The sequence below is a fragment of the Monodon monoceros genome, unplaced genomic scaffold (assembly GCF_005190385.1).
Source record: "Monodon monoceros isolate NGI ecotype Baffin Bay Population unplaced genomic scaffold, NGI_Narwhal_1 Super_Scaffold_4, whole genome shotgun sequence".
NCBI lineage: Eukaryota > Metazoa > Chordata > Mammalia > Artiodactyla > Monodontidae > Monodon > Monodon monoceros.
In genome coordinates, this window is record NW_021703781.1 from 70,218,169 (window position 1) to 70,243,224 (window position 25,056).

The following is a 25,056-nucleotide window of genomic DNA, read 5'->3' on the forward strand; positions in this document are numbered from 1 at the left end:
CTATTACATTAAAACCCATTGTTCTATCTTCTACTTTGAATGGGTCTTTTACAGATATATTTTATAGCATTACAAACCTGTCATTTGAAAAATACTGACTCACTGAGTTATGTAGATCTAAACGTTGACACATTTCACTATACAACATCAAAAAAAGTTATCATCATCTATCTCATCAGAAAAGTCTTTTTAAGTACTGGGATGTTATCAAGATCATCGTTGTAGATACAGGTTTTCCAAAATTCTAATTTTCACTTCAAAGCTCAAATATCTAAATTTTCTCATTGGCAACAAATACCGTCAGTTGTTTTCCTCGAAGTGACACACTTCTTTCATTTTTCAGAAAATGTCTATTAAACACCAGTCTAAATAACCATAGTTTGTCAGTCATTCTTTCAAATAAAAGGAGTGTTTTATAGGGGAAAACACTAGCTTAATAGCTAGTTTAGCGCAAAACTCATATAACCACAGAAGTGCTATTTTTCAAAACAATCACTGTTACTTTAGTATACAGCTTCCCATTTCTTCACAAAGAATATTTTTCTAAGTATACGCAAAGTCACAATTCAATAAAATTAATATTTTTCACTGCTTCATCTAGGACATTCTTAAGTGAAAGGCTTTTGTTTTCTGCCGTGAGTTTGTAGAAGTGAAGATGCTAAGGCACCAAGCGGTTTTACCCACCATTGCTTTTGCACCATCAGACCAAATAGCCACAGAGTGAAAAGGGAAAATAAGATCTTAGTAGTATTAGAAAAACAGTTTTGATTTCACAGACCCCCTGAAAAGATTTCAGGGGCCCTTAGAGGTCCTCAAACCACTTCTGAAAGAAATCTCTTCTTTTAAGTACAATGTTTGAATGTACTGTTTATTTAACCAGTCCCCCATTTGATAGCTTGTTGCTAATCTTTTATTACCACAAGATGTTGCAATGAATTACTTCATACAGATGCTATTTTGTAGAGAGTAATTTTAAAGAAAAATTAAGTTTAAAAGAAGTAGAATTAGATGATAATCATGTATCATCATATAAAAACAAAATAATTTTGGTACTTAAGAGTTTTATAGAACCAATCTGCTAAATATCCCTTAAAAATATATATACATACACACACATATATATATATATATATATTTGCTTACTAAGTATATTCCTTAGTTATCTTTAATTTTGAAAGCTAGATAAGGAAGCTTGGTCAGTTACTCTAATTAGACATATATTAATTTTTAGAACAGCATGACTTGTTTAAATAATTTTACTAGCCAACAGACAAATATACTATGGTCTAGGTCAGTACTGCCCAACAGAACTTCCTGTGATGATGGAAACGTCCTATACCTGCACTGTCCAATATGGCAGCCGCTAGTCATGTGTGACTACTGAGCACTTGAAATGTATTTAATAAAACAAAGAAAGTGAACTTTTATGTCATTTTAATTTTAAAGTTACATGTGACTAAATGGTAACCAAAGTGGACACTGCAGATGTAAAATAGAAATAAGTTCCACAGTTTCATAATTATATCCCTCCTCTTCTATCTACGCCCTATCCCCATCCCACCAAAATGAAACATGAAAAAAATTCAAGAATATTTGCTTTTATGTTCACAAAAACGTTGTAGTTGTCTTTAAATAAAGAAATGACTTTCATATGTTATAATGAAATAAGGAGGAAGAAAAGATGGGAAGGAGGGATCTAATAAACATAACAAGGCCACTAACATATATCTTTGTGGAAGTAATACATGTTCACTGAAATTTTTAAAATTAAAAATGCAATTATAGGAAAACAACCACTACCAAGAATGGTAGATAACTACCATCAACATTTTCTTCTGTTCTTCTGTGTGTATGTTTTATAACAAATATGGAATTATTTTGTAATCTGCTATTATCACTCAGCTATATATATCATTGACACCTCACAGACCAAATGTATTTCAACAACGTGATTGTAATGACTGTCTGGCCCCACCATTGTCTACTTCATCAGTCCCTCTTCATTAGGTACTTAAAACCAAGCTCTGCTGTCTGCATTATCCAGGTTTGCATGGTACTTCTACTCCAGATTAGCACTTCAGTGGTGCAAATGTGTTGCGTGTCTTCAGCAACAATACAATCTTACATTTAAACAAAAAATGACACCACTAGTTGCTTGAGAGAGACCAGTTTCGGGAACTATGGTACATTTGCCTAGGCCAGTGAATTTCAAAGAATGCTTCTCTCCAAGTCACCTGAAGGGCTTGTTAATGATGCAGATTCCTTTGCCACAAGTCCAGACTCAGAAACTTTCCAGAAGTGTATATTTTTAAAGAGAACTTCAGGGGATTCTTTAAACACCTTGCCCAGCAGCTGTTAAGCATTTAGAAGCCTGTACCTTAGACCACTTCAAAGGAAAGAGAGGTGCTCTATGGGAAGGAAGTCTAGAGGATCCAAGAGAGAGCAGAGCAGTAATTACCCACCCTACACAAGGCATTTATTGCACGACAACAGTGACACTGCAGCTGCAAACCATACTGAAATCAATGAAAATATGATACACTAACATTTTAATATTAGTGTTAAAACTATAGGTGAATTGTTCTTTTTAATTTAACAGCTTCTTGATTATCAACTTCAGTGATTATGAAGTTATTAAAGTGCAATGGTTAAGTTCTAACTCCACTTAGAATGCAGAAAGCCACCAGAGAACATCAGTCCTGCCCTGATGGTAAGAAAAAGCTAGTTAACCTACATCATCAATTTTCTGAGCTCATCAGAGACCTGAGGTCACTACATTTTACAACTGCCATGTCCAACCAGGTGAACTGAATTCCAAAGCGTTACAAGCTCTTCTAAGGAAAGAAAGGACACGTGAACTGTTTCTCTCTGGTGATGGCAGCCACAAAAGCTGGTACAAGAACAACCGAAGCTGAAATCAACCATTAACGGCCAAGTGTGAACTAGCAGTATAGAATCCCTGGGAGCCTCAACACAACGGCAGTCCATACCTACTCCCCAGCTCTTCTCCATGGGTTTCCACTGGGCCTTTGAGATGAATAATTGAGGGCAGTGAAAGAGATCAGAGAGCCACCTCCTGTGGCACAGATGTGCTAGGCCTGTCAAGGTTTGAGGGTGGGGCAGGAGTCCCTAGGGAAACCCACGCACACTGCGGGCCCATCGCGGGTAAACAGCTGCTGATTAGCTGCCAATGGAAGACACGAATGAAAACTGCCTATGCGCCGGGCCCTACTCACCTACAAAGCAAAAGCCATTTGTTGAAGGGAAGGGGTAAGAGATCCACCTGAACCCTGGTGACCCTTCTTTTACCTGAGGCAAAAGCTGTCTACTGTGGGGGGATGGACAGGGAATCCTCTAGCCCTCCTGTCACAGGCAAAGGTCACCAATCACCGAGGAGGGGGCAGAAAATCCATTCATGCCCAGGTTTCTGCACTACTACAAAACAGAAGCATCTTGCTGCTGAGGGAAGTGAAGGAAACTTGCTCACTCCTAAAGCCCCCCATGGATGCAAGGCGAAATTTGGTTGCCACAGGGTATAGGGGACAAGAGGTGCAAGGGGTAGGGAGAAAGCAAGAAACCCTCCGGAGCTCTAGACCAGAGGTCAACAAACCAGAGCCTGCAGGCCAAATCTGGCCCACCACCTGTTTTTATAAATAAAGTTTGACTGGAACACAGTCACGTCCATTCATGTATGAATTGTCCACAGCTGCTTGCACGCTGCAACAGCAGAGTTAAAGATGCTGCAATAGAGACCACAAGGCCCGTGAGGATAACTACTATCTGGCCCTTGGCAGCAAAAGTTTACCAACCCCAGTTCTAAACCTTGAACTGAGAAGGAAAAGGCTATCTGCAAATGGGGTGAGGAAGAGGGAGATGAGAACACTGAGAAAGCCCCACTTCCGAGGGTTCAGGTGCATGGGGACTACCTATGACTGAGGCAGGAGTAAGAGAACCAGGGAAAAAACCCAAACCGAAAACCCTGCTCCCCACCCCCGAAGCCTTGCACCAAGTAACAAGCAACAGCCATCCACTCACTGCTGGGAGAGGGCAACAGTGCAAAGAAAGGCCCCCGCCACAAAGCAGGGCCTGCTAAGGGCTGAGGATAGAGCAGGAGCACTGAAAACCCCCTCCTGATTCACACTAGGAACAGAGCAGTCACTGTCCACTGCTAGAGAATCTGAGGCCTTACTGGTTATTGAAATGATAAAACGCAAACCCAAGTCAACTACTAATACAACTGATTCAACTCCTCACACCAACAGCCCAACAGAAGAGTGGCAGGCCCATTACTAAGCATAAATATTATTTATGTCAGTCTCTACTGATGCTTTTATACAATGTCTAGCATTCAATTAGAAACACCAAAAAAGTAAGAAAACACACCCACTGTCAAGAGTTAAACAGTCAACAGGTCCAGACACAGAGATGCCCACAAGTTGGAACTATCATACAGAGACTTTGAAATAGCTATGATTAATGTATGTTATGACCCAGTAGAAGAGGTGGGAAACGTGCATAAAAAGATGGGGAATTACAGCAGACAAATGAAAAGGTTTTTTTTAAGTCAAACAGAAATGCTAAAAGTTTTCAAATAGTTCCTTCATAATCTTTTAACATTTTAACATTTATTCCTATATTACCAAGTATGACTTCGGCATTATGGATACGATACAAATGGATCTGAATGCTCTCTTAATATTATTTTCTGAATGAAACTGGAAATTACTTTTTTAAAAAATTTGCCTCTACATGACTAACTTTAGCAAAAATGAATAGTGTGTGATATACTTTTAGTCTAACCAACTTATTCCATGACTTTCCAGAGCAATACCACTCTGCCAACAGACAGATTTATCAGGGCTCCAGAAGCAACACTAATTACACCTAAGGCTGACAGAGATGCTGCATAAAACTGGAATTTCTTTCCAAATAGACAAATACATACATCTGGCATTATATTCTCATCCATTCCCATTCCTGCTGTGTAGATATTGTTTCCATAGTAAAGTATCCAAAAAACGGTAGGTTACGTAGAAGGTAAATGAATCTCGGGAGCTAGTAAGAACTATAATGCACATATCTGATGCTCCTAATATAAGTTGTATGGATGATTTTCTAATTAAAAGCAACAATAAAAAAGTCAAAGTGAGTCTAAAAGACAGTAGAAGACATCTCTCTCTTAGGTCTCTTAACTTTCAAAGTTAACTGCTACTATCATTACTATTACAATTATACGGAAATTTCTTCCCCGCTTATTTCTAAGATAAGACTTTCCTCCTTTTCCAAATACTATTTGGACTTGAACACTAAACAAAATTAAAGCCAAGCTTCTGTGATCCTGGATTCCTTTAGCTTATCCACATAACAATGAGATAAACCTAGGTTCTAATCTCAGCTTTTTAACTGACTAGCTAGGTAACAAAGAACAGTTACAAAAGGTTCAAGATTACTTCATAAGAGAAAATATCCGAAGTCAGATGAAATAGGAGGACTTCTCAATCTCCTATATGCCTCATCTCTTTTACCACTGAGCAAAACTTCCAATTTAAGTACATAACTCTGTCTCAAAACAAAAAGTTTGTTTTAAAAAGAATACAACTCCTAAATATACTCTTTACACTCTGATAATAAACAACTGCAAATAATTATTCATTATTTAAGTGATTTGACTCTCCTGCTCATCATAAATTCCATTTCCTGAGTTAAGGATGCTGTTTTAACTGGAATAAGTAGGTGGTTTTAATAATCTCAGCTGTAAGGCAAGCATATGGTTTTTATTTTTGTCAACTAGTAAGTACTTTTACTAGATCTCTTTGGGGCCTGGCATTATGTTAAGTTCTATAAGGACACATGAAAAGAAAACACAGACCCTGCCTTCAAAGAATGGTAGTAAACTTATTAGAATTATGGTCTGAATGGAAGCCTGTAGACTGATGGAGGGTTAAGGCGTCTCACTGGCAAATTCTCTAAGAACAACTTCGCTGTAACAACTGCTTTAAGTTCTAGTTTGGACTTAAAAATAGATCTCCAAATAACTGATTCAGAAGGACTTTCTGGGGACTTCCCTGGTGGCACAGTGGTTAAGAATCCGCCTGCCAATGCAAGGGACACTGGTTCGTGCCCTGGTCTGCGAAGATCCCACATGCCGCGGAGTGACTAAGCCCATGCGCCACAACTACTGAGCCTGCGCTCTAGAGCGCGCGAGCCACAACTACTGAGCCCGCGTGACACAACTACTGAAGCCCGCGCACCTAGAGCCCGTGCTCTGCAACAAGAGAAGCCGCCACAATGAGAAGCCCGCGCACCATAATGAAGATTAGACCCCGCTCGCCACAACTAGAGAAAGCCCACGCACAGCAACAAAAACCCAACGCAGCCAAAAATAAATAAATAAAATAAATAAATTTATTAAAAAAAAAAAAGAAAGACTTTCTGTGAAGAGATAGTTACCAGTTGGCAGTGATATTTACCTTACTTGAAATCTATGTAGAAAGGATAACAATGTTCTCACTATCTAAAAATCTTCCTCACTATAGCAAGGAGTAAACAGCATTATTTTGGGAGAATGAAAGATTTTTTTAAACACACTTTGTAGCTCAAAAGATATAGAAATTATAGCCTTTAAAAGGTATACAAGCTTTCAAATGACTGCATACAACTAGTTGAATTATGCTACCACCCACTGGACAAAACACAAATAGCAAAGCAATCCTTGGCTCATTTTAAACAGGAAGATAAACTTGGTTTCATTTGCTGGCAGTTTGGCAATAAAGCTTTTACAGGTAATCTGGGGTCTATGAAGACTGAATCAAAGTTAAGTCATGCTGACTGACTATGATTTAGTTTCTATTAATTTCCATTATTAATTGGTTTGAGAGTTAAATTATATTTAACTCAACCAAGATATATTTGATATATTTAGCTTAAAAGACATTAAAATTACTCTAAATTCATTTAAATGAATGGTTTAAACACAACTAGTTAACTTCCTTTAAAATAGTTGACAAATACTCATTTAAACTATTCTAAATTCTGCCTTATTTGAGAATAAAAACTGCACCATTTTCCTTTTCTGCTTCTATCTTTGTGGTCTCTCCTCCTCAGGACCCTGCACTCAGGTTAGTATTATCAGTGCTGTTCCTAACAATTCAATGTTATTGTCCTGGCCTGGGAGCCAAAATCTCTGTTTAAACATTGTTTCTTGGTGGTAATGTGCAGTCTAAGTTCCAAACCACTGACAAAGAAACTGTTGGAAGAAACACACTTGCTAGTGGGTTCCTGACTATAAAGCTACTAGATCAAAATACCAGAATGTTTTTATTTGGCCAAAGTGAAAATATACTCTCAATTTGATGAAGTATATTAACATATACAATAAATTTATCAACATTACGTGGGGAGAAAATGCCTCCCAACTGCTCTAGTGGATTCCGGATTCAGATGTACACAAAAATAATCAAATTGTCTAACTGTCATTTAAAACAGTTTTAAGAGTAAAGGATGTTATATCCATGAAGTTCAATTATCCAAATGGTAGTGAGATAAAACAGACTCTTCTAAGTATTATCAATTCAAATACTGATTTTACCAGTCAACGCCCCCCCAAAATCTCAGTGACTTAACAAAACAGAGCTTAGATAAATAAAATGTGGTATAACCAAACAATGGAATGTTTTTCAGCCAAAAAGAAGAATGAAGTATCATGCTATAAGCATGAATGAACCTTGAAAACATGCTAATAAGTTAATTAAGCCAGATACAAAAGGTCGCATATTGACTAATTCCATTTCTATCAAGTGTCCAGAATAGGCAAATCCACAAAGTAGATTAGTTACTGCCAGCGGCTGACAGGAGGGGAGATTAGTGAGTGGCTGCTAATAAGTGCTGGCTTCTTTCTGGGGTGACTAAAATGTTCTGAAATTAGTGATGATGGCTGCACAACTTCATGACCATACTAAAAACCACTGAGTTGTACACTTTAAAAAGGTGAATGTTAGGGTATGTGAATTGTATCTCAATAAAAAAATAACAAAAATTCTTAATGTGTTTAAAAAGAAAAAAAAATATAGCAAAGTTTTCTTTCTCCCATGTTACATGCCCATCTTGAGGGTCTGCTTCATGTTATAATCACCCAGGGACGCAGGTTAAGGGAGCCTCTACCACCTAGAACACTTGGCAGAGAAAGGGAGACATGGAAAATTGCACTGCCGATCTTAAAGGCTCAGATCTTTGGGTAAACGCCTCACCAAGCACACTTCTCTTTCTCTTACAATCCACAGGCCAAAGCACTTGACCAAGTCTAACTTCAATGGGATAGAGAAGTACACTCCTGACTGGAAACATCTGATTAATAGCATTAAGACCAGCATATTTACCTAATGAGCACTTAGTTCAATACCACACAGGCCAAGAGAAACAAGTAAGTCAGGATTCTTGCCCTTAAGAAGCTCCCATGGGCTTCCCTGGTGGCGCAGTGGTTAAGAATCTGCCTGCCAATGCACGGGACACGGGTTCTAAGCCCTGGTCAAGGAAGATCCCACAGGCCGCGGAGCAACTAAGCCTCTGAGCCACAACTACTGAGCCTGCGCTCTAGAGCCCACAAGCCACAACTACCGAGCCTGCACGCTACAACTACTGAAGCCTGCGTGCCTAGAGCCCCTGCTCCGCAACAAGAGAAGCCACCGCAGTGAGACCCGCGCACCGCAACGATGAGTAGCCCCTGCTCACTGCAACTAGAGAAAGCCCGTGCGCAGCAACAAAGACCCAACGCAGCCAAAAATAAATAAATAAATAAATAAAATACATAAATTTATTTAAAAAAAAAAAAAGAAGCAGCTCCCAGTGTTGCAAAGGTGACATCCTGCTGGTAACTAAATATATCCCAAGTGCTAAACTAAGTACTCTAGCAGCAACACAAATAAAGTGCTACAGCAGCAAAGAAGAGAAAGTGATTAGTTAAGCCTACCGGGAATAGAGAAGTTAAAAACTGGGAAAACCCTAACAGACAACTAGAAGGCCCCCTCTGCAGAAAGGGAAGGGAGGAAAGAAATAGTGGCACAAGAAGCTAAGAAAATACACAAAGATAAAAAGACATCCTCTCCCACATTTAAATTTTAAAAGCAAAATACTGTTACACTATCTTGCTGAGTTCAGGTGTAAAGAGCCTTGAAATTCTTGTTAAGGAGTATGGTCTTTGCTCTTTAGGTAAAAGGAGAGGCAGAAGGTTGGGAAAATGAATGACATGACACGTCTAAAAAATAAACAAAATGGATTGAGGGAAGGTGCAGGGTCAAGATCAAACTAGAAATCTTTTTCTATTGTTCAAGAAAGTACGACTAAGGACCTAAACTAGGGTAGCAGGGGATAAATTTGAGACATTTTACAAGGGAGAATATCAGCAAGACTTGTGACTCATTTCATATCTCTATCCTACTACTCATCACATTTCAGTATATTAAAATGACCATTGCACATTTCCCCTAAACAGTACAAAGAACAAATCCATCTTATTTATCACTGTACCCTTTGCATCTAGCACAATGCCTGGCACGTGGACACTAAATGTTAGCTGAACTAAACATTCTAAAACCACTATCATTCTCCTTCTCTCTCTCAAGTCTCCACTACCAACTTCTAACAATTCCACTGAAACCAAAATGATCTTTAAATCCTCTCATCCCACCTTCTCTTCCAACTTAATTATTGTCTTATCTATCCTGTTTCTTTGATCTCTGCAATGTGCCCCAGACATCTCTTTCTGCCTTTTCATTGCCAACAGGTTCACAATTTCTTATCCAAGATTACTAGGGCCAGATGTGCCATAATTCAGAGGATTTCAGATTTAGAAGGTATTATGGTACATATACCATATACTATGTAAAATACCCAGTAGAGATTGGGAATATCAATCCATTGATATTTCTGGGAGAAAATACATGAATGTTCCCAACTAAGTTCCTTCCTCACGAGTTTAAATCAAATTTTACTCCAAATGAGTTTTGGCACCAAACTTAGAGGGAAACAAATCCGTTTTCAAAGCTTTTTTTCTATTTTTGACTTACAGATAAGGGATTGTGGACCTGTAATTCATCTAGTCTACTGTAATCACATCTCATTCTTTCTTACTCCAATCCGTCTTGTATCGATCTTCCTAAAATGTAACTCCTGGCCTTTAAGGCCTTCTACAATTTGGCCCCAGCCTGCCTTTTTCATCCCTATCACCTCCCAATCTCCCTCAAATACCTCACATTCTATCCACATAGGACCACTCCTTGTTACCCAAACCTCTCTTACCCATAAGCCTTTACTTATGGAAGTTCTCTCAGCTCAAAACACCCCCTCCCCAAATATCATTTTTCATGACGTATTTTTAACGCCATCTTCCTCTTCATCCCTCCATCTGTCTGTGATCATTTCACCTTTAGTCTGATACAGCACTTTCTTTATTCTGCTTTGTACCATAGTTCCCTGAATATTTCTTATTGTTCCAAAGGTACACTAGCAGAGATTGTGACTTAATTCTTTTTGGGGGGTTTCATTTGTTGTTCTTTTTCTAATTTCTTGAGATAAACGCTAAAGCCACTGATGTGTTAATTTCTCACTATGATTGTGGAGTTGTCTGTTTCTCCTTTCGGATCTGTTGATTTTTCTGGGTATTTTGGGTCAATACAAATTTAGAATTATTATCTGCCTAGTAACTGAACGTTCTGTCATAATAAAAGGTTCTCTTTATATCCAATAACACTTCTTGCTGTGAGTCTACTTTTTATGATATCAATGTAGCTATATTGTTTTTCTTTTTGGCTAATGTTTGTATGGTGTATCTTTTTTCATCACTTGCTTGCAATCTTTCTGTCTCCTTATATTTTAGATGTGTCTCATGTTAGCAGCATTTAGTAAGGCTGCAGAATGTCATTCAGTCCAATAATTATTTACTTTTTTAATGCATTTTGTCTTTAATATTTCATGTAATTGATACACCTTACTATTCTTCTATTTGTCCCATCTGTTCTCTGTACCTTTCTCTATCCTTTCTTGACTCCTTTATTTTCAAATTATTCCATTTTCTCTATTATCTTGTTAATTACACGTTTTACTATTTTTTTAGTGATTACCCTAAGGTTATATAGACTGCATCCTTGTCTTCCCATAGTCTGAAATAAATGAGTACTTTTACTTCTTCCTCAACAATGCAAGGGCCTTAGAACATTTTAAATCCTTTTACCTTCTTCCATCTTCCATGCAACTGTCATGTGTTTGGGTTATTTATATTATACCCTATAAGACATTATCACTATTATTATTCTACACTTGCATATTTATCCTTGTTTTCCTTCATTCCTACTGATTCTCCAAATTTTCATCTAGGGACATTTTCTTTCTATCTGAAGAACATTCCAGTATTTCTTTAAAGTTAGAGATTACTGGTGATGAATTCTCCCAATTCTTTTTTTTTTTTTTTTGCGGTACGCGGGCCTCTCACTGTTGTGGCCTCTCCCGCTGCGGAGCACAGGCTCCAGACGCGCAGGCTCAGCGGCCATGGCTCACGGGCCCAGCCGCTCCGTGGCATGTGGGATCTTCCCGGACCGGGGCACGAACCCGTGTCCCCTGCATCGGCAGGTGGACTCTCAACCACTGCGCCACCAGGGAAGCACTCTCCCAATTCTTGTCTAAAAAATGTATTTCTCTTGGTTTTATGATCACCTCACCTCCTAATATAACTACATATTTCTCACTGAACGTCAGACACTGTTCATGAAAAATTATGGAAACAATTTGATGTCTAGGATAATGTTCTTTCTCCGGGAAGAATTTACTTTCGCTTCTGGTAAGCAACTAGAGGAGCCAGCAAATCCAGACCATCTGAATCCAGTCAGGAATCAAGTGGCAGCTACAACAAGCTAGTCTGTAACTTATTATTCTTACTATACCTGGGATGTGATCCTTTAGGTTTGGTGGGACCTGACCTCCAAGTTTTATTACTCTATCCCCATAAACCCATCAAAGCTCTATTAAATTTCTCAGCCTAGTAGCCTCTTCTTCCAGAATAAACAGGTGCCTCTAGAAGAGAAATGGCGCAAGTGTTAGTCTCCCGTCTCTGGATTTCCTTCTCTTCCCAGGTCTTGGTCCTACAATTCTTCTTTTTTTTATTAGCTCCCTGGCCCATTTTAAAAATTGTTCTCAGCAGGAGGGTTGGTCTAAAATTATCTAGCCTTATCAATCATATGTCTACGGCTGTACCTAACAGAGTACCTTGCATAGTTATATAGGAAAGAGCTAGCTATATTAAGTTCCCCACTAGGTAGCCCTGTAACCAGTCAACCAGCTCAGTTGTTTTTATACTGTCCAAGAAATCAACTGTGATTGAGAAAAGCAACAAGGAGTCTTTAAGGTTTGGGAACAAGAAAGTATGCCCATCAAAAATTAGCGTTTTTAGAGGATTAGTCAGTCAAAAGAACAGACTGCAGAAAGGCAGACCAGTTAGGAGAGTACTGCTCTAGTGCAGGCATGAACCAATAATAAGGAAAAAGATGACAGCAATGGGAATGAAAGGGGACAGAAGCAAATGAAATTGCCGTATTCTATCAACCTTGACTATCACCTGGAAATAACAGGTAAGGGAGAAAAAAGGAGTCAAAGGTGAATATAAAATCTCAAGTCTGAGAGTAAAACTGATTTGAGAGAAGAGGAATTCAGATTCAGACATGAATACGAAGTATCTGTAAGAAGAAATCCAAGTTGAAATGTCGAATAGGCATTTGGAAAAGCTGGTTTGAGCCCTCACCAAAAGTACAGTGATTGCTAAAAGTTTCAACAGAATTTGCCAAAACTAACCAGAATATTGTTTACTGAACTAATAAACCAATTTTGGTATATCAAAAAATCAGAACTGGAAATTCACATTTTGAGGTTCTGGAGGCATGGAAAAAGGAAAATAAAATACAGATGTTCATTACCACATTTAAAGAACAGAAGAGGAGTGAAGCACAAGCGGAGATAACGGTTTAAAAAAAAAACTAACGCAAAATATATGTCACAGTTCAAACAATCTAGTAGTAAGTAAAAAGTATAGATATACACGTAATAAAATACAAGAGTAAGCAGAATACTAAGTAGGTTTAGCTATGTAAGTAGTTTAATAAATTTAACAAGAAAAATTTTTAAGTTGCCGAAGTGGTCAAAAAGTCATTGTTTCCAAAATGAAAACAATATTTATTTTTTTAAAAGAGGAAGCAAGTTAGATTATGTTGTTATATTAAAGCATTTAGGTTCAACAAATTAAAATAATCTTTTACAATCTCTAAAAACCAGCATTCTCTAACTTTTAAATCAGTAACTGGGGAATAGGAAACATTTCATACACTCTTCAGTCCCTCCAACGCTGATATATGGCTTTTGATAGAGATAAGTAAGTCACTCTGGGCCATGTAAACTATACACACACCAGTGGCTATTTTAAGATGCCCTTGAGAGATAAGAGGCTGATGCCCTAAAGGTTCAACTCATTGATTTTATCAACCCCAACACTAAATTTCGGATTATCTGTCAAATTCAACTCATCCCACACTCCTGTTCTAGCTCATAATAACAATATATCATTACTAAAATCAGAGCTGCAACTGCAAACAAAACACTCCACCCAAATAAAACTTTTCTGGCTCATGGGGCCTGGCATACACTCTTGTTCTGTCCCCAATGAAAACTGCCCTTAAGGTCTCTATAAAGTAGAGATTACACCAGGATTATGCCACATACTTGCAACACTGAATAAATTAATGTACTGGATTAACTGAACAATGAATAAATTCATTGCCTAAGCACCTAGAGACACAAAGATTAGTGGTCATACAAGGCTAATTATGCTACTCTTCCCACTGGTCAAATTTGACGCTGAGCATTCACTCAACATTTGCTGAGCTGTAACTGCCAGGCACTAAGGATAGAAACACAAGCCCTCAAAGGAGGACAGGGCTGTGAGGTGGCCAGACATGGTCGCAAAAACAATACAGAGTTATTGCCAAGACACTACGAATGCACAGAAGAAAAAGTTCCAATGGCCTTTTTGTTTGTTTGAGGGGAGTGTGAGGGTTCTAGGAAGATTTTACACAGGTGGACACAAATGAGTTTAAGCCTGAGAAAAGAATGAAGAAGCATTTGCCAAGCAGGAAGCAAAGAAAAAATATCTTAGAACTGAGCTTAAAGCAACCAGGTGTTTCAGTAAAGCCACTTCATTTTAACGTTGAGAAAATTCACAAGATGATATTAGCATGTTTAATCAAGAGGCACACAGTTGCTGAGTGGCAGAGTTGAGACCAGAGCCCGGGTCCCCATGTTTTTATCCACTTTACCCTGCTATTTAACAATGGTTCGAGTTTACATTCTTTTACAAAAAAGATCACTTCAAAGTAAGATTTTTTTATAGTCCCATATTGCTGAACTCAAAGTAGGACATGTATGGATTCTAAAAACAAGCTAAATTCCCTGGTTTTACATCGTATATTACCTTCACATTTATCAATATGGTTTTTTAAATACTAGCATCAAAAGAGCTATCACCCTTGTCTATGTTATTTTTTATTTATTTATTTTTTTTTGTGGTACGCGGGCCTCTCACTGTTGTGGCCTCTCCCGTTGCGGAGCAACAGGCTCCGGACGCGCAGGCTCAGCGGCCATGGCTCACGGGCCCAGCCGCTCCTCGGCGTGTGGGATCTTCCCGGACCGGGGCACAAACCCGTGTCCCCTGCATCGGCAGGCAGACTCTCAACCACTGCGCCACCAGGGAAGCCCGTCTATGTTATTTTTATAAGAATTATTCCTATTATTAGTATAAAGCAAAAATTCTTTAGTTACCTAATACGCCATATTAGTAATGGTAGGGAAAACAGGCACTCTGAAACGTATAGAACCAGTGGAAGCATATAACTTGGTACAACTTTTGTGAACCACAAAATATGGACATAGTAAATGACATGCTAGGCAGACCTCAGAGATACTGCAGGTTCAACTGCAGACCGCCACAATAAAGCAAGTATCAATAAATCAAGTCACATGAATTTCTTGTTTCCCAGTGCATATAGACGTTATATTTACACTATACCGTAGTCTATTAAGTGTGCAATAGCATTATGTCTAAAAAAAACAATGTACATACCTTAATTTTAAAATACTTTATTGCTAAAAATAATAATAATAAAAAAATAATAAAATACTTTATTGCTAAAAAATGCTAACCGTCATCTGAACCTTCAGCAAGTCACAGCAGTAATATCAAAGGTCACTGATCACAAATCACAATAACAGATATAGAAATAATGAAAATGTTTGAAATATTGTGAGAATTACCAAAATGTGACACAGAGACAAGAAGCAAGCAAATGCCACTGGAAAAATGATGCCAAAAGACTTGCTCAGTACACGGTTGCCACAAACCTTCAGTTTGTAAAAAAATGCAGTATCTGTGAAGTACAATGAAGCGAAGCATAATAAAACTTACAAGATTGATTATTCCCTGTAGCACTGTTAGTAACAGCAAAAGACTGGAAGCAACCTAAATATTCATGGATCAAAAAGTGGTTAAATAAATTGAGGTACATCAGTAAAGCAAGGTACGATGAACATTATTATGCATTCCTGATAAAGAATAAAGGAGCTCTACACACACTGACAGGGATCTCACTCTCCAAAACCTCAGAAACTTACTCTCCGAACCTCAGTGACTCTCAAGTATTAGTACCCTGTGCAGCCCATCCTGGGCAAGTAACAGGTTACCTTTGTACTACTGATAATTGATCAAGCAAATTTATGCCAGAGAATGTAGCCAAGTGGCCTTCCAAAACTGCCAATTAGACTGAGCTTTATAACGCAGTACTATAGTGCCCTCTAACTTTAAAAAACATTTTACAGTAATATTCTAATTGTAAGAATGAAATGTAGTCGTATAGTGCTTACAAAATTAAGTACAAGAAAAAATTCTACACAAGCAGAAACTGCAATATGACAAATAACTAGCAAATCACAATTCTACCAGTCAAATTAATGACTCACGGGATGGCAAAGCATATGTGTAAAACATATTATAAAATTTCCAATTCACATTTCATAGATAACTTTTATAAGCAAGACAAGTAATTATTTTATCCTTATAATTTGAATTGAAATGGTTCACTTTCTGTTTTAGAATATTTAATATTATTTTAATAATAGCAAAACAGTATTCATAAAACAATCTTTTTTGAGATGAGTTCTTTGTCGATCTAATGAAATCTCTGGTACACCCTGCACCCCAAAGACCACCAAGACTTCATGTTAAAAAACGAGATCAAACTCGGATTTCTACTAGAAAAGCTTTCACTATCCAACAGAGAGTAAATATTTATAAACACTCATTTGCTATACATTTCATTCAGCAAGTGATGCTTAGTATGTATGAGATACTGGGCAAGGTACTAACAGCACAATAATGAAAACAGACATGCTCCTCTGCCCTCTCAGGACACAATACTGGGGTGGGGAATGTGGGGAAGGGGAACAGCTAAACCAGAAATTACACAATGAACTACCATGAAGTACTGGGTGTTACAGTAGCACAGATGAGGGGCTCCCAAACCTGACTTGGGGAACAAGGTATCAGAGAATGTTTCCCAAAACAAATGATGTCTAAGTGGCAGCCTAAATGTTAAGTTCACACTGACCGAAAAAATAAGAGCGCAGAAGAAAAGGAAGAACGTTTCAGACAGTTAAGTAAACATGGCAAAAGCCAAGATGTGAGATAGTACCTAAAATGTTCAAGGAACTGAAATAAGTTCAGTATGCAGGAGCAGAAAGGTAAGACATCAGGCTGCAGGAATAAGCAGGAGTCAGAAAGTGAAAGGCTTCCTAAATCATATTAAGAAATTTAGACTTTATTCTAATAGGAATATGATAATCAGAGCTATACTTTAGAAACAGTCACTCTGACTGAAACGCAAGATTCTAGTTAGATGTGTTAAGACTAGAGGCAGAGCACCAACTAAGATGAGCATTTTAGTAAAACACTTGAGGTGATGTGGCCTGGACTGGGTGGTGGCCAAGTAGACAGGAGCCAAGACAGAAATAGGACATAACTAGGATTCAGCAGTAAATCGAACGCGGGGATTCAGAGAGAGGGTAGAGTCAAGAATTAGTAAGCAAATCATTCAAAGCTACAATGCGCAGATCTTAGGTTTCATCTATGGTTTACATACAATGCCTAGCACTAAATGTATTTATTAAATGAATAAAGGTTCTGTATTTAATGGCAAAAAGATGACGAAAACAATTTACACTAACAACAGGAAAAAGATATATTTGGCTATGATAAACACAGCTCTGGCTATACTTAAAAAAAAAACAAACAAAAAACACAAGGTAAGTGAGGAGAATATCCAAATAGCAACCCAGCACTTGCTAGAAACTGTAGATATTTCAGAATTGCTGGAGCACTTCCTAATTGTGGTGTGGACCCTGGTGATCTACTGCTGAGTGACTTTTCTGCACATCTTGTAACTTCTACACCACAACTAAAATGTGATCTGGTCCTGGAATAAAGATAGTACCTGACCTTCAAGCACTGGAAACTTTACTGAGGCAGGGAGGGGCAGAGTAGGATCAAGAAGCCAAGTGCTTCCTTAAATAAAATATTTCCTGCAACTTGCCCCAGATTTTACAGCTGGGATGATGTTCATCTGTAGAGGGTTTATCAACAAAATGCTGACTTCAGTTGTTTATATTAGCAAATATTAGAAACTGGTAGGCAAATAACACTTCAAAGATAATAATTTTCAAAAAAGTTCCAGAAAAAAATTAGAATATACACGTTTATAATATAAAAGTCACCAAATACTGAGGTTAACAGAATAAGGTTTTACATGAAAGAAATATTGCATGGTAATAAACAGAATTAAAGTCGGAAATACATTTAATTCAAAAATGTCCACAGTTTATGTCAAATTTTCAAATTAATCCATTCCAAAGATAAGACATTTGATCAATATTCATCTATAAAATATTTATATATTTATATCATAATCAAATGAACAAGCCTCCAAAGGTATAATATACAAGCTAATTCCAACCAGTCAGAAAAGCCCGAAGAAGCTAAAACCAATACCGTAAGTTCTTTACCTGCAGCTCCTTTGAGACTCTTTCTAAGTGATTAGTTATCTTTTTAATCAGATCGCTATACATCTGTTCCGAGTGCTGCTGGCATACACATTTATACACACAACTGTGGGGAGGAGGGGAGACAGAAAAACCAAGTTAATGATTTTAAGGTTGAAGCACTTAATTCAACCTAAGGTTAAGGCATACCCTCAATATGTAACCACTGGTCAAATAATTAATTCAGGCCTCAAAAAGTGACTAATTGCAACTCTTAAAACAAAAAGTTATCCTGCCCCAATCAGTGTTCATATGGAGGAGACATTATCACCAGCTACAAATAATCTTTTTGAGTATTCTATTAAATGTTTTATCAGTATTAGATAATCTAATATTGGGTGATTATCTGAGAGTCTGACTATGATAACTACTTATAAGCCAGTTTCTCTCTCGATTTAATGAATGTCAAAATAAGGAAGAGAGGGTGACAATCAGCAGGTTTCCAACTAACAAAAACGCTTGCTGTATGACCTCTCTGTGCATCACTTGTGCAGAACAGCACAGTTGTCACTTCCTCCTCTTGTGACTGCGCTGACCTCACAACCCACCCCAGTCCTCACTGATTTGCTACTTCCATTTACCAAGAGCTGGGAAACAAAATAACCAAAGATAGTTAAACTTGTGTGCCACAAACATCAACAGATTAAGCTAACATCTCCCTGTGACACTAAAACTACATATTTTTTGTCTTCTTCCACTGACCTCTATAATTTCTGCATTATGTATGGTGGGCGTGGCAGGCTGAGGTAGGATTAACACTATCTTCATTTGAAAACCAATTCTGAAGCAAAAAGTATAAATCAAACCCCCAATCCACAAGTACGGAACATATAAATAACTTACAGAGCCTTAATGTAGGTATCATATATTATATGCATACAAACTGTCATAATTCAAGTTGCTGTAAACTTCACTATACCCTCTAAAACCCAAGCAAATTAAATCTTGACTTACCTGTATATCTGTTCATAGGATATGGGGATATAGTCACCAGGACTCTGAGTTAAAAGCTGATCTATGGCACCATCCAATTTTGGCCAGTATGTGCTCTTATAATCTTCAATAGTTATAACATTCATTACTAAAAGTAAAAAGTAAAATTAATATTACTATGTGCCACATGTAAAATAAACACAAATCAATTTTGCATTCTCAAATTCCTCCCACTTACTCTCTGATTTTACACTGACACTGTGTCACCTAAATACAACTCAATTATTATCCCATTTCCAATTTCAAAAATCCCAACCTGGCCAGGGATTTTAAGCAGCCATTAATTATGATTTAAAAAAGAATTACTATGAATCTGTTCATCTTTAAAAATAAAAACAAAACAGCAATTATCTCTGGTTCCCTTTCCCCGTTTCCGTTATCAGTGGAGAGTTCTTAACATGCACTGACCCTCAAATACACATTGCCAACGATGTGACAAGATGGCCTATGCATGAACCACGATAAAGTTCTGGGAAACTATGACCTCCAATCCATCTTTACAGACAGCTCTGGGAAATCTACCTAGGGAAAGGACTATGGAAATTAAATTCCAAATGCTACAGTGCTAAAAACTCACAGAGATTTATCGCACCACCAGTACCTCCTGGACATGACTACAGCTCTGACTCAGGCTCTCCCTAGCCTATCCTTTAGAAAAGCCCAACAGAAAAAAAAATGTGGATGAACTGGAGCCTTACATTGAAGGCGTACCTCATTCTTAATGGCTGGCTCTTATTCCTCCATGATAGATTTAATAAAGCATTTGTAACAGGTTGTCCTAACAACTGTGAAATCCAGGGGTGATGGGTGCTTCACAACAATGAAATGCTAATGTTAAAAAGAGCTACCCAAAGCACCTAAGATACCCTGTGTCTTATGAACCATGGTAGGAGCTAACAACTACTGGATCAGCCATTTTACTGTTTATTTTTATCAGAAACTCAAGAGCAGAAGGTTGACTTCCCCAAGTGCACACAGCTAATCACTGGCAGAGGTACCAGGTAAAGCAAAGCCTTGACCTAGCATCTTTCTATCACACTACTGATTTCCAAATTTTAGTCATTCAGGTTCAAGACGTTTCTCATGTCTATGTGCCACCTATATCATGTTTGTTCAATATTTTCTTTAAATCAGTTCACTTTTTTGCTTAAATATACTTAAAGGACACTTGAGGAGTGAACTATTGATTTACACAACACAGAATAATCTTAAATGTATTCTGCTAAATCAAAGAATCAGACCAAAAAGGCTACATATGGTAAGACTCTCACTTATTTATAAAGGCATAACTATAGGGAGGAAAACAGATCAGTGGTTGCCCGTGGGACTGGAAGGTGGAAGGAAGGACTGTCTGCAAAGGGGAAGCAGGAAGGAATTTTTAAGACAATGGACTCTTTTGTATGGAACCGCGGTAGCGGATACACCACTCCATGCATTTGTCAAAACCAACAGAACTATACACTATAAAAAGTACATTCACTGTATGAAAAAAAAACAAAATTTCACCCAGGATGTAGTGGTAAAGATGGAATGGCAAACTGTGACAAATGAATCTAATTCACAAATGAATCACATAACCCACACTAAAAATAAAAATAGGGAAGAAAATGGAGAGGAAAGGAATGTTTTGACTACATATAAGACTAAAAACAGAAAGAACTGTACATGCGTGTGCACACACAGGCACACACACAAAAGGGAGAAGGAGGCCAGATGCTGGAGGGCCTTATGGGCAATGGAAAGGCTTTGCCTTTCACTCTAAGATGAGGACATGTGGAAGGTTTTGAGCAGTCATGTAATCTGACTTTGATTTTCTATGGATCATTCCAGCTTCTGTACTAGCAATAAACTAAGCTAGATAAACTAAATAAACTAAACTAACTAGCAATAACTAACTAAGTTTAGATAATAAACTAATAGTTTAGATAATAAACTAAACTAACTAGCAATAAACTAAGTTAGAAGGCTGTGAGATGATGGGGGACTGGAGTAGGTGGTAGCAGTGAGGGCAAGAGGAGAGGTCAGATTTTGAATATATTTTAAGGTAGAGCCAACAAGATTTGCTGATGGTTTGGATGTGAGATGTGAGAGAAGGGTCAAGGATGACTCTAAAGTTTTTAGCCTTCAGCACCGAAGGATGGGGTTGCCGTTGGCTAAGATGAGGAGGATGTAGGAGAAGCTTAGCACGTCTGGGAGCGAAGCTGAAACTGTTGGTACCCCACCCATTTACAGTGATCCACAAAGGCCACTGTCAACACCTACCATTATTTGCCAGTGTTCTCTCTGGCTGCCGGGGTTGCTCTGCCTGAAGGAGAGGCCAGTTGGAAGTTCTAGAGAATTAACAGCCCCAGGAGCCACCATCAAGTAATGACTAATGAGAACTCAGTGTAAATACCCAGCGTCTCCCTTTACTCTGGGTGAGTATGCACTGACTCCCAAGTCCCCACTGGGATTCCACTCCAGTCGCCGCAGTGTCGCCTTCTTTATGGCTTCCTTACCATCCCTGTCTCTGTCTCCACACTCCTGCAGGTGCTTCCTAGAATCACCCCCTTGTGCATAAAACTACTCGCACTTAAAACAAAATAAGAATTGATCAAAAACAGAAAAGTAGTGTCATGTGCAATACAGAAATAAACACAGTGTTATTAAATTCTAGGTAGGTCCTACTGCCTTTAAAGGTTCTGAGTGAAGCTTGCTTTCCCTGTGAATAAAGGAGATCGGCAGATGCTGAGAAGTGTTACACGCTAGCTCCAAAATACCACCTTTCTGCTTTCAGAAGGATTAAAAAAAAAAAAAATTTTTTTTAAGTAACTGAAAAACAAAGAACTTTCTCACTATGTGATTCTAGGTTATTGAACCTCCTATCAAGTGTTTATCACCTAAACCACATCATACACCTGCTCTATGCCAAACGCTGGGAATTAAGGAAGGTAAGTGACAAGCTCAGAAAGAAATCTTCAAGTACTGAAAGCCAAGAATGAACACACCAACCCCATGGGTTCCTGGACCACTCGGTTCTATTAACTCCACCCTGCGCTGCGGCTGGGGAGACACCTGCTTCCCAAGCACACGTTTCACTTTGGCAAATCTCCAAGTCAAAGATGTGACAGAGGAAAAAGAACCTAAGATGTGAAGTCCCGCAGCTGTAAGGACAGAATGAAATTCCACAGAAGCAATGATTTCTGATGCCTCTCAGGTGTCTTTCATGTGGCATTAAAAAAAAAACAAAAACTGCTCTGGTTTTAAATATCTTTGAAAACAGACTTTCAAACCAAAACGAAAAAGGCACAAGTCACAGTAGAAAATCTTAAATTCTATTTCCACATCTAAAAAGAAGCTATATTTCCACATATATTTTGCTTGAAAAACAACAGAAAACCAATTCACTTACATGCTAGCTATTACGGAGTGAATGTTTGTGTCCCCCCAAGACTCATGTGTTGAAACACTAACCCCCAGTGTGATGGCATTAGGAGGTGGAGCCTTTGGGAGGTTTTTAGGTCATGGGGGCGGAGCCCTCACGTGAATGGATTTAGAGTCTCTGGAGAACTCCCTCACCGCTTCTGCCATGTGAGGACCCAGTGAGAAGATGGCCTTCTATGAACCAGGAAGCAGGCTCTCTCACCAGACTCTGAATCTGCCAGCGCCTTGATCTTAGACTTCTCATCCTCCAAAAGTGTGAGATAAATAAGCCACCCAGTCTATGATAGTCTGGTACAACAGCATGAACAGACTAAGACACTGGCTAACATGACTTTCTTCTCAGGAGCCACCCAATCTTCACCACAGTAGCAAAGGAAAGCAGAACACAGAGAAGCATCTGCAGAGCTACAGGGAGTTCGAAGAACGAGCACTAGTTGGTATTCATACACTTAGCCAAAGATTAGGAAGGTTTTTCATACCAATCTGTGGTCAACACTTAAAATGACAATCCAGAAAATGTTAAGATATTGAATTTCTTGCTAATCTCAACCCAATCTCTGACTTAAAACAAACAAAATATATTAGCTGTTTGGTTTATCCAACATTTGACATGCACAGCCTCAAAGTGTGTGTACGTGTGTGTGCGTGCGTGCAGTCCTGAATTCTAAAACTAGATCCTCTAGCTAGAGAAATGTAATAAATCGCTTTCAACTTTGCCCACAAAAAAGTTCAGACTAACCAAAAAAAATATGAAGCATGGAACCTAAACAAAAATGAAATTACCATTAAATAACTACATTTTACCTAGGTTAGATTTTCCAGCTTGAAAAAAGTGCACTATTTTTTAAACTGTTTAAAGAAGGTATTCTAAACTCAAATGCCTACAAGGCCCAGGCCATTAACATAAGTGAGTAAAACAGGCCTGGTATAAGAATAAAAAAGAGCAGTGAGCATTTCAATGAGCTGGAGAATGCATATGCCCTCTAGAGACATTCAAGTTCACAAAATGTAAAAACCCTCAGGTTGCCCTCATAACATCACGCCACAAGGCTTAAACCTTGAAACTCATAAGATAACAAGCTCACACAGCCTCAGTTCTATTGAGAAAGTACTACAACTGACCTTTACTAAAATAAAGTGAAATAAAATCTAAAACACATGGAATAGCTGGAATCTAAGGTTCAGGAAATACTACCAGATTGCTAATAAATGAGAAACTATTAGGGATATGTAATTCATACCAGGCAGGAATAAATATGTTCAACTCTCATACTTTGTTATCCAAGTAACTTATCAACACTTGACACATTATGCGTTTATTATCAATCTTCCTCAAACTACACATAAGCCCCTTGGAGAAGGAATTCAGCGCTAGAGCCCCAGCTCCAAACTATCATATGATAGGTATTCAATAATGTATGTGAAGTAAATTAATTTAATGGAAGTCAAAATAAATGTTTAATATAAAAAGTCCAGGGCATACTACTTATTAGTAGCTCTGGAATTAAAAATTGAAGTGCATTTGGTTTCACACAGGCTAAAGCAAACCAGGTAAGCCCTACTAGATATTCCTTTTCAGTTTTTTTTCTTGTTATTTGTTTGTAAGGGGAGGATATATTCAGAAACTATAGCAGGTATTATTAATTCATTCTTGGTCTACTGCAAAGACTGGCCACTACCTACTATCAGTGGCTCTCAAAATCTGATACCAGAGCAGCATCAGCATCACCTGGAAACTTGTTAACTTAATGTAAATGCAACCTGCCAGGCCCCAACCCAGACTTAGGGAGTCAGAAAAGTGGGGAGCGTGTAACACATGATACAGAAATCCATTTGAGCCTTCCAGGTGATTCTTTTTTTTTTTTTTTTGCTGTACGCGGGCCTCTCCCGTTGCGGAGCACAGGCTCCAGATGCGCAGGCTCAGCGGCCATGGCTCACAGGCCCAGCTGCCCCGTGGCGTGTGGGATCTTCCCGGACCGGGGCACGAACCCGTGTCCCACTTCATCGGCAGGTGGACTCTCAACCACTGCGCTACCAGGGAAGCCCCCTCCAGGTGATTCTTATGCCAGCTACTTTGAGAACCACTGCCTAATGCTCCTATTCAAGCTCAGGACAGCCAAGGGTCACAGGTGGTCCTCTGTTCTCCATTGCTAGCACATGGTTGTTGGTTCCGAAAAACTCGAACTGGAGAGTCAAAGGTGTAAATGTAGCACAGAAAAAAATTTAAAGGGCAGCTAGGAACTGTTTTATGTCAAAAAAGCATTGAAGTTCTACTCTTCCATGTCCCTTCTCCCCACCAAAAAGGCCACTTTCATTAAGAACTGGCTCCTTAAGAAGAATACAGTATTGGCAATTACGAAATAAATGATTTAAGCCCAATTAAACAGGCTAAATTGTGTCTCAAACATAGTGACCTTTCAGATTAACTGTAACTAATTACAATTAGATAATCTGACAGATGGA

At 38.4% G+C, this 25,056-nt stretch overlaps 1 protein-coding gene across 2 annotated transcripts in view; it reads right to left on the bottom strand.

Moving 5' to 3' along the window:
• The window catches only part of CACUL1 (CDK2 associated cullin domain 1), a 64,749-nt gene that overhangs the window by 24,084 nt on the left and 15,609 nt on the right, over nucleotides 1–25,056 (bottom strand). For both annotated transcript variants that reach the window (XM_029245578.1, XM_029245577.1), the window contains exons 2-3: nucleotides 19,132–19,258; nucleotides 18,142–18,244 (exon numbers count right to left, since the gene is read on the bottom strand). In XM_029245578.1, the coding sequence (XP_029101411.1) occupies nucleotides 18,142–18,244; nucleotides 19,132–19,258 (230 nt within the window). The remainder of the gene's footprint in view (nucleotides 1–18,141; nucleotides 18,245–19,131; nucleotides 19,259–25,056) is intronic.